Here is a 14,558-nt window from a genome sequence, read left to right on the forward strand (position 1 = left end):
TAGATATGTCATTTTCAAGTCATTAATATTTCCAAATAGATAATGTGTACTTTAATTTAATTATCTGATCCCACCATTTATAAATAGAAATGTTTGCTATTTGGCAGTTTCATTATTATCACCAGAAAAAGAAAAAAGAAACAAAAAAATGTCTCCATCGTCAGAGTCTTCAAGTTCCTCTCGTTCTTCGTTCTCATCATCTTCGACTTCAAACAAAAGCAGCAGCAGTATGTCCATGGAACATACGTTGATGCAAACTCACCATACTCATCCTCTTCCTCCACCTCCTCCGCCTCCAGTTGTCACTACTCTCAGCTTGAGTTTTTCTGGTGTTCCACTCACTAACGTGCAGCCTCATCTGCAAAACCAGCAACCTCATCTGCAAAACCAGCAAATCTGTGCTAACAACAACGAACTTCTTCCCCGTTTTGATTCTTTGTCCTCTCTTCTTCGGAGAAAGAGGATCTGTGAAAACATATCAAAACGCATGATGAAGAATCGTGAATCTGCTGCTAGATCAAGAGCTAGGAAACAGGTATAAACCATTTATTAACAGTCTGTGTGTGTTCTTTTTAAAGAAGTGCCTTGTGACATTTTTAAAATTATTATTAGTGAAAAATTTTTTATTTTTATTTTAACAAAGGTATTTTTTTGGTGACATTTTAACAGAGTTTAATTAGGAACTAAATTTTTTTAATTTAATTTTTTTTTCTTAAATTCTAACTTTTAAACTATGAAATCAGATGGTGAGTGACTATCTCACTCATTTATTTGAACAAATATTCTAAGTGTAAATTTACTTTGTGTGAGTACATGTGAGTATACAGCAAATTTATTGATTAAATATTAAATTCTTAAATAAAATTCAGATCCATGCTTGATTCGCCATACTCGAATGTACTAAAACATAGGTAAGAAATAAATAAAAATAATAAATTCTAAATTCTTAAAAAAATAAATTTAAAAAATAATTTGACAGTCAAAAAAATTATCTAATGTTATTTAATTAAACATTGGTTCTTCCTTACTAATTAAATATTGTAAATTTAACTGTTTAATTTTATTAATGAAACTTTGTTTTTTAAAATATATTGTTAAGATTTTTCTAACAACTATATTTATTATTACTTTTAATTAAAGTCAATTTAATTTTTTTATGCTAGTCAACATAGCTTTAAATTATAGCGCTACTAATAAGGTTTATTCAATCTAATAATTAAAGTTAAATTATAGCATTGCAGTTGACATCAAATGGTGTTTAAACTTTTTCAAAGCCCTTTTTCTCATCACTATTTAATTTGTTAAACATTAATGATTTTGATTTACTTATTTTAATTTGATGTTGATATAGGCTTATACACATGAGCTGCAACAAAAAGTTAAAGAGTTAATAGCAGAGAACAATAGACTCAGAAGACAGAATCAACAACAAGTTTGTTTTTCTTTCTCCGTCTCTTTCTCTTTTATGTTTTTTAAATCTTTTCTAATTAGTTATTCTTGGATTATTTGAAAACTATGATATTTTCCTTCTATATTACTCTTAGACTTATTCATTTGCTAATTCATGTGATTTTACATTTATTTTAGTATATAAAATATCAATTTCATGGCAATAACAACAATAATAATAAGTATAGAGATTGATTTTTAATTAGTCAATATTAATCTATTTTTAATTAGAAAATTAACTTTTTAACCTTTATTTTTGGACAAATTAATTAGAATTTAAAATTTAGAATTTATGATTTATAATTTATGATTTAAAATTTAAAATTTAAAGAGATGATGAATATAAGAATAAAAAAATTATTTCAAAAAAATGGTTGATAATACTCATTGAAAATAACTGATTTTTAGTTATTCGATAAGAGTTTAGCTAACATGATAAGCTTACCATTAGAAAAAGACTTTAAATTTTTTAATTTAATAGATACAAAATAAATGTATTGAAAATTTTAAATTTTTTTTAGCATATGTTCTTAGGGCATAAAATGGATAAACACAGATGATAATATATAAGAGCAAGTGTTAAGATTATAAAATTGAGAAAAATTTTATTGAAAATACGAAAAATTTGGGTACGTTTGATTTGCGGTTTTTTTTCTGTTTTCATTTTTAATTTTTTTATTTTCTGAATTTTATGAAGAAAGTGAAAATGAAAACAGAAAATGAGAAAATATGATTTTATTGTTTTCACTGTTTTTATTCATTCCTTCACAAAATCAAAAAAATATAAAACACTAAAAATGAAAACGTACCCTTAAGTTTTCAATGTATTTATTAAAAGAAAGAATTTAAAACCTTCTACTAATACTAAATTTATCATATACTCTAAGGGCACATATTAGCTAAATTTTTAATAATAATAATAATAATAACTATTTTAGATATATGATAGTGGTACATTTATCTTATGAATGCCTTGTTATTGTGATACTGTCCAGATCCATGATTAAATACATGATATATGTAGATAAATAAATATGAATTTTAAATAAAATGAATATATTTTATTCCTAATTGTTTATTTTAAAATATGATTTCTATATGTATCATTGTCTGATCTTTAAAAATTGATGCTTCTTTTGCAATATAACTCATTTGAAGAATGATTTTCCAAAACTATATATTGTTTGATTATTTGTCAAACCATAAGAAAAAAAGAATAATGAATATATATACATGGAAAAAAGATAAAGAAGAAACACTATGCATTTGTATAAAGAATTCTTGTATAATATATATAAGTTGATTTAACAAATACTATCTATTATTAGCGGCTTAAAACAGATAATCACTGAATTTTTATGTCAATAATCTTAGAAAACATTCGAAAAATTGATTGGATTAAAAAAAATAATTTTCATTTCAAAAGTTTTCTTATACTGAAAATATTTAAAAAATAAAACTTGAAGAAGTTCATTGTACTGTCATATATAATAACAAAGGAAGGATAAAAATAATAATATACAATATATGTATTTAAAAGACCTCACTCAACAACACATATAAGGACAATTTAAAAAAATTAAAAAATACACAAGTTTTTTAGAAAATGGTGCGTATTTGTGAATATTAATAAAAGAAAATAATCGAAATTTTATATATGAATTTGAAATACAACCAAAATATATTTTTTTAAAAGCTATTTGCATAATAAGTATAAGATATAATTTATAATTATTTTAATATTTTAATTTAGTAAATTATATTTGTACCTAGAAAATAAGTATAGTATTAATTGTATTTATTAATATTTAATTTTTATATACGATCATTTTGTTTATTATATAAGTTTGCCTTATTACTAATACATTTTTCTGCCTCCTTTAGTATGTGCGTCTTTTATGTTGGAATAGATATTCCAAAAAGGTATATCTTGTTAAACAATATTTAAAAATGTGTATCATAATATGCACGAAAACGACTTACAGAATTAAATTTTAAGGTGGTCTCTATTATTAATTTTTGTATTAAAAATATTTTTAAAATCTCAATTATATTATAAATATGTTTGAGATTAAAAAATTACATCACATTAGTCTTCAATTGTCTTTTCGTTAAATTATTTCTCAAATTGTGAATGATTTGATACATATTTTTTTTGTTAGACTAGACGAAACGAGAGAATTCTTTAAATTTGATGCTAAATAATTGAAAAAATGATATCATTTCGTCAAACATTTAGAATTAAAACTAAAATAACATTGTTTCGTCTAGTTTAATATAAAAGAGTATGTATCAAATCACTCAGTGTGATGTATAACTCGATACAGGTAAACCAATGTGGTGTAATTTCTCAATTTCAAAGACCTTTCTATTATAATTAAAATCTTTAAAACTTTTTCAATGTAAATCTTTGTAGTTCAACTCACAAGTTACGACCTTTTCTAGGTCATAATATTATCATGATACATACTATTAGAAGAGTGAGGTATTTCAAGAATAATTAGTGATTTATATAATTTTAGTCGTTGATGTCAATTATATATACAAAATATGCATTCTTTATGTATTATGATTTTAAGTTGTATTCTAGTATTTTTAGTTATTAGTTTTGACCATGTATATATTTTATGATCAAAATCAATAACTAAAAATACTAAAATATTTAAAAAAATTATGGTACATGTGAAATGCTTTTTATACTATATATAAATTTTATCATTGAGATTAATGACTAAAATTGATAGAATATTTATATTCTTGAAATATCTAAATTTTTTAATACTATTATAAAGATATCTCCACAAAAGCCCATATTATAGTATTTGTATCTTATCTTGTATATCAATATATGTTGTTATGTGATTGACATTGATCAAGCAATAAACACAGGTATATATCAAAAGTAAAAAAAATGTTTGACATACATAAAAGAAGCATATTTTTATTATGGTATTAGAAAGCAATATGTTCTCAAATATAAATGACCAGACTAATATGACACCAGAAAAAATGACCAAACTAGTAACAGTAGTAATGCATCTATATTTTTTGAAACTGTAGCTTGTTTGCAACACTTTAAAATTAATGTCCCTTGATTGCTTGCAGATAGTTGAAATGGGTTCCAAGAAGGATCCAAATGAGAAAAAGGGCAAAAATAAGCTTCGCAGAAGTGGTAGTATTTAGTTAAGAATGATAGAAGGCCAACATTTCTAAATAAAAATTAGCTAGTATTAACTCAAATATAAAGAAAAAAATTGTTGGCTTCTAACAATTGTGTTTTGTGTTAAGCAAAAACACTATTAGTATTGCTTAGGTATTGGTTTGTATGGTTTGTAAGGTGGTTATTCTGTGAAGATAGTATTAGGAACCATTAGATGATTCAGCCAAATATATTAAATAAAATATATGAAATCATCTAACAGTTCACAGTACAATTTCACATGAAGATATCTTCACAGAAATATACGCCTTGTAATATTATAAGTAGTATTGTGTGAACTCTGTATTATGATGTATTATGCTATGCTAAGTGAAATTATGAACTATTTGTGTTTTTTTTTCCCTTTAAAAGAGGAATATTTTATATATATAAAAAATCTTGAGTTGTGAAGGTTTAAAAGAGAGTAGAAGACAGTGAGAGAAGAGAGGCAGAGAAAGAAAATATGAGAATAGATTTGCTTGCTGAAGTAGAATGAAGAATCACAAAGTTAACTATTATGATGCAACTACTATATATACAACAAAATGTAAACTAATTCTGATTTGATAATTGTGTAAATTTTTTTATTAAACATTAAAATTGAACTGAATGAATGGTTTTGTTGAGCATGAGAAATTACACATTCAAATACAAACTCAATGTCATCTTGATATTCATAATCATACAAAATTGAGAAGCCTGTCCACAATAGTTAGAGATATCAGAAACTCTTCAAATTTTAATATGTTGTAGAATACGTTTTGAAATAAACCCCAACAAAATTTTATAAGCTTTTAGATTGATTTTGTGGAGAGTAGCATTAGCTTAACAGAATCAGAAAAATAAACTTTTGTTATAACTGTCAAAACAGAATCATCCAAATCTGGTTTACTCAATCCACAAGCTACTGCCATTAGCTAATATCTGAACTATCAAAATTGTACAACTAACAATTTAGAACAATAATACAAAATATCAGATTCAATTTCTCTTCTCTCTCTCTGCATCATAGTTTCATAGAAAAGAGCAGGTCTTTGAGTTGTTCAAGAGGAAAAAGTCTCTGAAGGATCTTCTTCGGAACTAGATTGATATCTATTTACAAATGAGACAATACAAAATTTATAAAACTTAAAGTTTCAATGTATTTATTACTTTAAAGAAGTTTAAAAATTTCTCTTAATAGTAACTTGAATGTGTCTTATATCAGATCATGTTGAGTATATTTTGGTTTCTCTTTTCTCCTACCAATGTTTTTTTAATCTGTAATATGTCTATGAATTTTGTTTAGATTTACTAAAACTTGTCTACTTTACAATGTGAACCAAAGAAGATTCTTAAGAAGATAGTTCGAGAAATTTCAGATGCATAATATATTCTGTGTTTGCATGTGAAGAAACAAATACAATAATTATTGAATGATATTATAATCTGAGTTTGTCAAAATGGTTATGTACAGGTGCTAAGTGCTGAAGTAAGTAAAGGAATCTAGGGAGCTAAATCCATAAGTTGGTTCAAACAAGTGAACATTTTATATACCTATTGATATAATCATGATAGAAAATTGGATTATATTGGAACCGTTAATGACAGTTTTCGGTGTTATGTATTCAAAGCAAGCAACACGAATAAGAAAGTAATTCTTTTCTCAGAAGAAAAAAGCTTGGCAAAGAATTGAACATTAAAACATGGTACCCAGAAACAAATCATTCCTCCACCATAACCAAATACTTACAATTTCAAGATCCAAATAAGAGAAAGTCTTGTCACCAAGTCACCAACATTGACATAACAAAAATAGGGAAAACAAGATAAACCATCAAAGTAAAACTAGCAACTATAGCATAAATGGAACCACAGGGCACCAATCTGAGAAGCTAAGCATGCAGCAGGAGAAGCAGCAGATCATCATCATTCAAATGCCCACTGGTTTTCGCGGCGGACCTCCTCCTCCTCCTCCGGCGTGAAGTCATTCTTGATATTGAACGTCTTGCGAATCTCCTCCGGAGTCTTGCCCTTGATCATGTCTGCCACTGTCTGGCAAGTAAGGTCCAAGAGGCTCTTGATGTTCAAGTAGTTTGCAGCCTGAAAGAACCAAAATTTCACAATTCAAGGTTAACCCAATAATCATCATTATTAATCAATAATCTCAATTACTCAAGGTAACTACAGCAAAGACTACTAACACCATTAACAATTTCAACAAATTAACAACAATTAGGAAATAGCCATATGATACTTGTGACTACATACTAACTCGGAACCCAGCTTAATTATAGACCTAACCCTCATTAACAGAATGCACACCAAATTGTTAATCGTAATAATCAACAAATCAGATAAACCTAAATTTACAAAAATCCCGAATCTCAAAGAAAAAACCACAGCTCCCAAGTTTCAAAACCCAGAACAATCAAACATATAAATAAAACAAAATCAAAAGTAACTAAACACCTAACAAAAATCCCAAATTCAAAAACCCTAATACCCAAATTATGAAATCAAACGCAAGAATTCAAGACCAATAGTTCCAAAGAACGAACGCCGAGAATTGAAAACTCACCAGAATAAGATCGAAGAGCGTGGCCTGATCGACCTTAACGAATTCAGCATCCCACATCTTGAGATCCTCCTCGGATGGCTTCTCCTCGGAAGCAGCAGCATCGACGTGCTTCTTGCAATACTCAATCACCTTCGCAAGGATCTTGCTGGTGACGTTTGGAAGAGGAATTCCACTGTCAGCGCAATCGTCTTCGATCATGTGCTTGATCGTCTGCGATTCGAGAGCCACTGCCTCGTCAACCTCAAACGCCTCGCCATCGGAACTTTTCAAAGTGATCTTCTTCGTTGACGCCATTTATTATCGATTGAAGAAGAAAAGAGAGATTCTTTGCTGAATTAGATTTACACGAAGAAGAAAGAGGGCTAAAATCCTAACCCTAATTTCGTTGTTCTTTTTCCCCCTTTCTTTTTTCTCCTAATTGAAGAGAGAACGAAAAGAGCGTTTTAGAAAACGATGAGTTGAAAGGTGCTTGAGTCTCAATTTATAATGAACGAGTGATGATAATTTTTTCGTATGGACACGTGGCAGTATTTTATTGGTTATGAATGTTTTTGTTATGATTAGAATTAGAATTACTAAGACGATTTGGTGGGGTTTGTATCAGAGTTTTAGATTTGAGATGAAATAATCAAAGATTTTATTTTCAAATTGCAAATTTTGAGGGTTTAATTTGATTTATGAGATTTGATGGATTATATGATTTCAAGATTTATTGGATCTTATCTTATTGTTCAGAAGATTGGAATTTTTTTTTAATCAAATTTAAGACTTTATTTATAATATATTTATTAGGGTAAAAAACCTAAACAAGCCAAGAAGAGAACAATTTGACACAAATAAGTCAAAGCAAAATCTGATTTATCAATCAACCAAAGCACATTTTTATATAGTTCGAACCAATTTGGTTCGAATTCAGTTTCCATGTAATTCGAACCAATTAGGTTCGAATTACACATTGTAAACGTTTGCCACATAATTCGAACCAATTAGGTTCGAACTCCAACTCTATAATTCGAACCAATTATGTCCGAATTAGAGTGAAGAAATAGCCACCAAGTAATTCGAACTAATATGGTTCGAATTACTAAGAATTCGTTCCACACAGCAATTTAAGTTACGAACATAGTTTCTGCATCATGGCTTAATAAACTCGCACAGTTATTTATTCCGGTGTGCATTAGACATACATTTCGTTTAAAACTGCGGAGACAGAACATATTCATTAACTAAAATCCCATTCAAAGTACATCACACTAAAGTTAACAAATTCTATTAGTCACCAACTACAAGTAAGAAAACCGATAATAGTGGAATCTAAACGTGAAATTGAAACAACAAAAGTACCAAAGTCACCAATACACCTAATCATGCCCCCGTGTGTGCTCTGCTCCTCAGAGCTGTGGGCAACTCCGACGTGTGTGGCTGGGCTGCCGACAAAGCCCACATCTCTTTGGCCGGTTCGGATCTGCCTCGTCCATATTGGTCCGTATCCGAGTGGACCTCGGACGACCCTCTCTCGCACGCCTCTTATTGGGGTCAGGGATGACAGTCGGCCCGTCATATGGTGGCCAGAAACCCTCCGGAATGGGAGGTGTGAAACCCATCCGATACACACTAAAGACCGAACTAAGACGATATACTTGGTGGACGTAAGGCTCCCATGTAAGTCGTGCGTAGGCACAGCATGCCAGTGCAAGGGGACACGGGAAATGAAGTGCCTGGAAGTATCCGCAGTCACATGTCTGAGATGCAAGCGAGACTCTGTAGCTACCCAGTGAGAAAGAACCAGTCGGAGTTGTCTCTGCGACGGTGAACTCAGAGTTATCTCTGTCGTACACAGTAACCGTGAAGCACCTAGCCGTCTTCAAGTTGGCCTCTATACACTTCACCAAGTGCTGACTAAATTGTTGTCCGGTTCCCAGCTGCGCCTCAGCTTCTCTCCCTTTGCGAATAAATAATTCGGCCAACCTTCCGTATGTTGCCTTCACTAGCGAGCACACAGGAAGGTTTCTGACACCCTTGAGGATCGAGTTCACACACTCAGATATATTCGTCGTCATGTGTCCGAATCTACGCCCCTCATCACAATGCTGTGTCCACAACGAATACTCAATCCGGTTCACCCAGTCACACATTGCCGGGTCTTCGGACCTAAGAATATCAAACCAGTAATGGAACTCGACCTCGGTCTTAGCGTACGCCGCATTCACAAGTAGGCTCCTTACGTCTTTGCCCTTGAAGGTGAGGGCAAAATTTGCCGCAACATGTCGAATGCAGAATGCCCGGTATGCAGACGGAGGTAACCAGCCTCCGTCAGGAGCCTCAAGCGCGGCCTTGATGCCGTTATGCCTATCCGAGATAACCAGCAGACCCGGCGGCGGTGTCACATGCTCACGCAGGTGGGAGAGAAAGAAGGGCCACGACTCAGCATTCTCACCCTCGACTAATGCGAATGCAACATGGAGTATGTTGGAGTTCCTGTCCCGTGCAATCGCGAAAAGCAACGTTCCCCCATACTTGCCATACAGATGGGTGCCGTCAATACTAATTAGGGGCTTGCAATGACGGAATGCCTTGATACACGGTAGAAACGTCCAGAATAGTCTGTGAAAATAAGCTCGAGACTCGTCCAACTCTCCACCGACACGAACAGGGCTCGTCTTTAGGACTACAACAGTACCAGCCATCGTCAACTGGACTCCTAACACCCACCTTGGGAGCTCATTGTATGACTCATCCCAGTCACCATAGATGAGGGCAACAGCCTTCTGCTTCGCCAACCAGACCCTCCTGTAAGTCGGCCTAAACCCAAAGTGTGTGGCGGTGGCATTTAGGAGCACCTTGATGCTGATGGATGCATCAGCCCTAACCATTGGCATAGTGAATGCCGATATCACATGGTAATCCAAACTCCTGTGGTCGCTGGAAATGGAGGTGGCGAGACAAGTATGCGGTCTGTTGTAACGTTTGACCTCCCAAACTCCCTTTCGCTGTCGAAGACTAAGCCGAATCAACCATGTGCACCCATTGCCGAACTCAGAACACTTGCCCACATACCGGCAATAGTTAGACTCCACGACCTTGTACTGTACCCCTCGACGGATGCTGTAAGTCTTGACACTTAAGAGGGTCTCTTCTTTATCCGGAAATTGCTGACCAACCTGAAACTCTGTCAGACCAACAGACCCTTCAGCATCTCTAGCGCCAAATCCAGTCGGCTGCCCAGGAACCCCCTCCTGCCTCATTGCATCCAAGTCCAAAGAGGAAAAATGTGGAGGGTACTGCTGCGTGCCAAAGCTAGAACCACCGCCCGCCCTAACAGGCTCACTTGCTCCAACATCATCGCCACTGTCATCAGCAATCATATTCGGCTCGACATCATCGTCCTCTGGATCATTCAATAATCCATCTCCAACCCCAGCTGGTAGGGGTGCACATGGGCCGGGTAAAGTCGGGTTTGATGTGACCCAGGGGCCGGGTGAAGCCGGGTTTGATGTGACCCAGACCCGACCCGAAATATACACCGGGTCTATTTATTAGACCCGAACCCGGCCCTAGACCCGATGAAACCAATACACTTTCGAGCCACAATTATACCGGATAAAAACCGGGTAAAAATCGGGCCGTTAACATTACATTATGTTGATACCTTCTTGTAAACTAGCATGTAAAAATATCCAAATTTCCAAGGCTCCAACCATTAGTTAACATGGGAAAATTCACTTAGAAAAATATAACAAGAACCAACAATTCTTCAAAATTAAAGCATAACCACAATCAATATTAAAGCATAACCACAATCAATACTAATATTGTCTAATAATACCAAATATTTAAATCAATACAAATAACACAATCTTATGTATTAGTCTAAAATCTTATGCATTCTAAACATAAAACATTAACTTATAGTCTTATAATGACTAATAACACAAAATATTAAGGTTTACAATACTTAAATTCCACGTAAGAATAGTCATGATCCATCACTAATAACACAAAATATTAATTGTGTTTGATGACCGGGCCACCGGGCCGACTTCGGGTGACCCGAGCTATGGCCCGGACCCGACCCAAAATAATGGTCGGGTCTATTTTTGAGACCCGTACCCAACCCTAAACCCGATGAAATCACTCCAAATTAGTTCCTAAAGTGTTCGGGACCGGGCCGGGCCGGGTCTGTGCACCCCTACCTGCCGGTACAACACACTGTAAAGAGGTCCGCAGATATTCCCCTTTTCCGACCTCGTCGCCTACACTGCCGTTGAGATCAACAGCGAACGAAGGGGAGGCAACAGGTTGGACGAGTGGCTCGTACGCAGGGACGGAGGAAGATGCAACGGCTGGTCTGGAGCTAGAACCGGCTACCATGGCTAAAGTGGTGGTATTCCGGTTCGAACCCCCCGAGCTGGACACCACGTCAACCAACTTTGCCAACAGTTCTGGTGTCCTCACCTCTGGAAACTACCAGCGACAATGAAACATGACCTGCAAGTCATCATCACTCCCAATTGTGAAACAATCGTACTTTACGGTTTCCTGGAGCACCGTGATTGGAATTCGATAAAAAACTTCTTAACCCGTTTCACACCTTCTAGACCAAGTTTTAGCAGTACAGAGCTAACAAGGTCCTCATACCTCGTCTTAGGCCTGACGATAATACAGAGAGGATTCTTATCAGTGAACTTCACACCGGAACGAGTTTTCCTCTTAATGGATCCTCTGTGGTGAACCAACACTACAAAACTCTCCTCACTAGCCATCTTACCTCCCCTCTAATGATAGCAACTCACGTTCACATCATATATATACAGGTCTAGTCCTCACTAATTCGAACCAACCTAGTACGAAATATGGTCTGTGTAAATTGAACCAAGCTGGTTCGAATTACTTAATGTGTGTAATTCGAACCTAATTGGTTCGAATTATAGAGTTGGAGTTCGAACCTAATTGGTTCGAATTATGTGGCAAACGTTTACAATGTGTAATTCGAACCTAATTGGTTCGAATTACATGAAAACTGAGTTCGAACCAAATTGGTTCGAACTACATAGAAATGTACTTTGGTTGATTGATGAATCAGATTTTGCTTTGACTTATTTGTGTCAAATTGTTCTCTCCTTGGCTTGTTTACGTTTTTTACCCTATTTATTATGTATTATATATCATGGGAGTAAATAGTTAAATTAATTTTAAAAAAATTAAATTAATCAAAATTGTCTTCGAAAGATTTAAATCTTTCGAATACGATTTTTATTAATTTAATATTTCAGAATCATTTAAGTTTTATTTATTTATTTTATCAATTAAAAATACTTGTCTTTTTAAAATTATAATTTTTATTTTTCTAAAAGTTAAATAAATCCATCTAATTATCGTCGCAACTTCAGATTGGATTTTGAATTGAACTGAAAGATAAAATAAAATCAATCTAATTCAAATTACAACAAACTTTATACTTCAAATCAAATTACTTTTATCTTCAAGAAACACATATATACTTTCTTTTTTAATATAAAAATAAATCTTTGATATTTCTTACTTATCATTTACTTTTAATATCAAAACTTGAAAATATTACTTGATACTACATAATAAATATAATATTGCTCTATCTTAATATAAATCACAATTTCCCACTATTTTTTTTCCAATCCAACAATTGGTAGTTTTAAGTATTTTCAAATTCAGAGAATTGGTACTCTTTGTTAAGGAGCAATAACTCAAACCCAAGTGATCAGGTTCGAGACTAGCATTGAAACAAAAGACTGAAAGAGAGAAAATAGCAATGGAAGGCGAGGGTGTTATAAAGCACAAGGCTTACGCGCGTGTGGGGCTTCTCGGCAACCCAAGCGACGTGTATTACGGCAACACAATCTCTCTCAGCCTCGCCAATTTCTCCGCCACCGTCACCCTCCACCCTTCCAACGACCTCTTAATTCAACCGCATCCTATTCACGATTTCGTCCGCTTCACCTCTCTTCCTCAATTGGTGAATAGGTTGAGTGCGGTTGCTTATGGCGATTTGCAAGGTTTTCCACAATTACTGCAAGGAGAATGCCATTACTCTCACTGAGAAGAATTTCACTCTCTCTTATGATACTGATATACCTCGTCAGACAGGACTTTCAGGTTCTAGTGCAATTGTCTGTGCTGCCTTAAATTGCCTTCTTGATTTCTATGATGTCCGTCATCTAATCAAGGTTGAGGTGAGGCCCGGCCTTGTCCTCGCAGCAGAGAATGAGCTAGGCATAGTTGCTGGTCTTCAGGATCGTGTCGCACAAGTCTATGGGGGTCTAGTTTACATGGATTTCAGCAAGGAAAACATGGATAAACTGGGACATGGAGTTTATGAGCCTTTGGATATGAATCTCCTCCGACCTCTGCATCTAATCTATGCTGAGAATCCTAGTGATTCTGGGAAGGTTCATAGTCAAGTAAGGCAAAGGTGGCTTAATGGTGAAGAGTTCATTGTATCATCAATGAAAGAAGTTGCAAATTTAGCAAAAGAAGGAAGAAAGGCATTAGAAGAAAATGACAAATCTAAACTTGCAGCACTCATGAATCGAAATTTTGACCTGCGAATGTCAATGTTTGGAGATGCTGCCCTTGGTGATTTAAACATCAAAATGGTAGAGGTAGCTAGAAAAGTCTGCGTCAAAATTTACAGGAAGTGGAGAAGCTGTTGTGGTATATTGTCCCATGGGAATTCTCACGTAAAACTTCTAAAGGAAGAATGTAACCAAATAGGATTTGTGTTACAACCAATTGAACTTGTTCCTTCTAGTCTAAATGACACGGACTTAAAAATCTTTTAAATGATGTAATTTATTAGGTGGGTTTTCTGGTGGTATGGTTTTAAGTAGCTAAGAGGAGCTGATGTTTGACTGGCTAATAACACGTTGACATGTGGCAAGTGGTGAGTCTTCCATCGACTATGTGTCAAAAAGATCTCTTCGTATTGAGCGCGGAAGTTTGTGAGGTTTACTGTAGGGATAGTGGAGTAATTTTGACTTAAAAAAATGGCTGTAACATGGGCGGATTAAGGTGTGAATGGACAAAAACACTTGTTTTAGAAAAAAATTGAATGTGCAAAACATAGGTTGGGCAAAGAATAAATCTAATTTTTAGAAATGAATGAAAAATTAAGGTGGAGAGGACAATATAGAGGGAAAAAAATAAAGAAAGAGGATTTTTTATTCATTTTAGGATTAGATTGATAGATTCCTTTAATAATGAAATTTAAAAAACGAAAATAATTCTTTAAAATTTTAATTGAAAAACCTAAAAAATCCGTGTTAGTACAAAATTTTCTTATATTAATTATAAATAAAATTAGAATCAATTAAC

General features: G+C 33.8%; 2 protein-coding genes and 1 pseudogene across 2 annotated transcripts; 2 read left to right on the plus strand and 1 right to left on the minus strand.

The window, feature by feature from the left end:
- Positions 1-137: 137 nt before the first annotated feature.
- LOC127743984 (protein FD-like) lies at positions 138-4,942 on the plus strand. The gene is made up of 3 exons (XM_052256256.1): positions 138-535; positions 1,352-1,432; positions 4,555-4,942. The coding sequence occupies exons 1-3, from the start codon at positions 149-151 to the stop codon at positions 4,630-4,632; spliced, it is 546 nt and encodes a 181-aa protein (XP_052112216.1). The 5' UTR covers positions 138-148; the 3' UTR covers positions 4,633-4,942.
- A 1,377-nt stretch (positions 4,943-6,319) lies between these two features.
- Positions 6,320-7,663, minus strand: LOC127743964 (SKP1-like protein 1B). Its single transcript, XM_052256224.1, has 2 exons — positions 7,209-7,663; positions 6,320-6,730 (listed from the first exon to the last, which is right to left on the minus strand). The coding sequence occupies exons 1-2, from the start codon at positions 7,500-7,502 to the stop codon at positions 6,557-6,559; spliced, it is 468 nt and encodes a 155-aa protein (XP_052112184.1). The 5' UTR covers positions 7,503-7,663; the 3' UTR covers positions 6,320-6,556.
- A 5,140-nt stretch (positions 7,664-12,803) lies between these two features.
- Positions 12,804-14,026, plus strand: LOC107478063 (glucuronokinase 1-like; annotated as a pseudogene).
- Positions 14,027-14,558: the final 532 nt, after the last annotated feature.

Source organism: Arachis duranensis, unplaced genomic scaffold, assembly GCF_000817695.3.
Source record: "Arachis duranensis cultivar V14167 unplaced genomic scaffold, aradu.V14167.gnm2.J7QH unplaced_Scaffold_165934, whole genome shotgun sequence".
Taxonomy (NCBI): Eukaryota; Viridiplantae; Streptophyta; class Magnoliopsida; order Fabales; family Fabaceae; genus Arachis; species Arachis duranensis.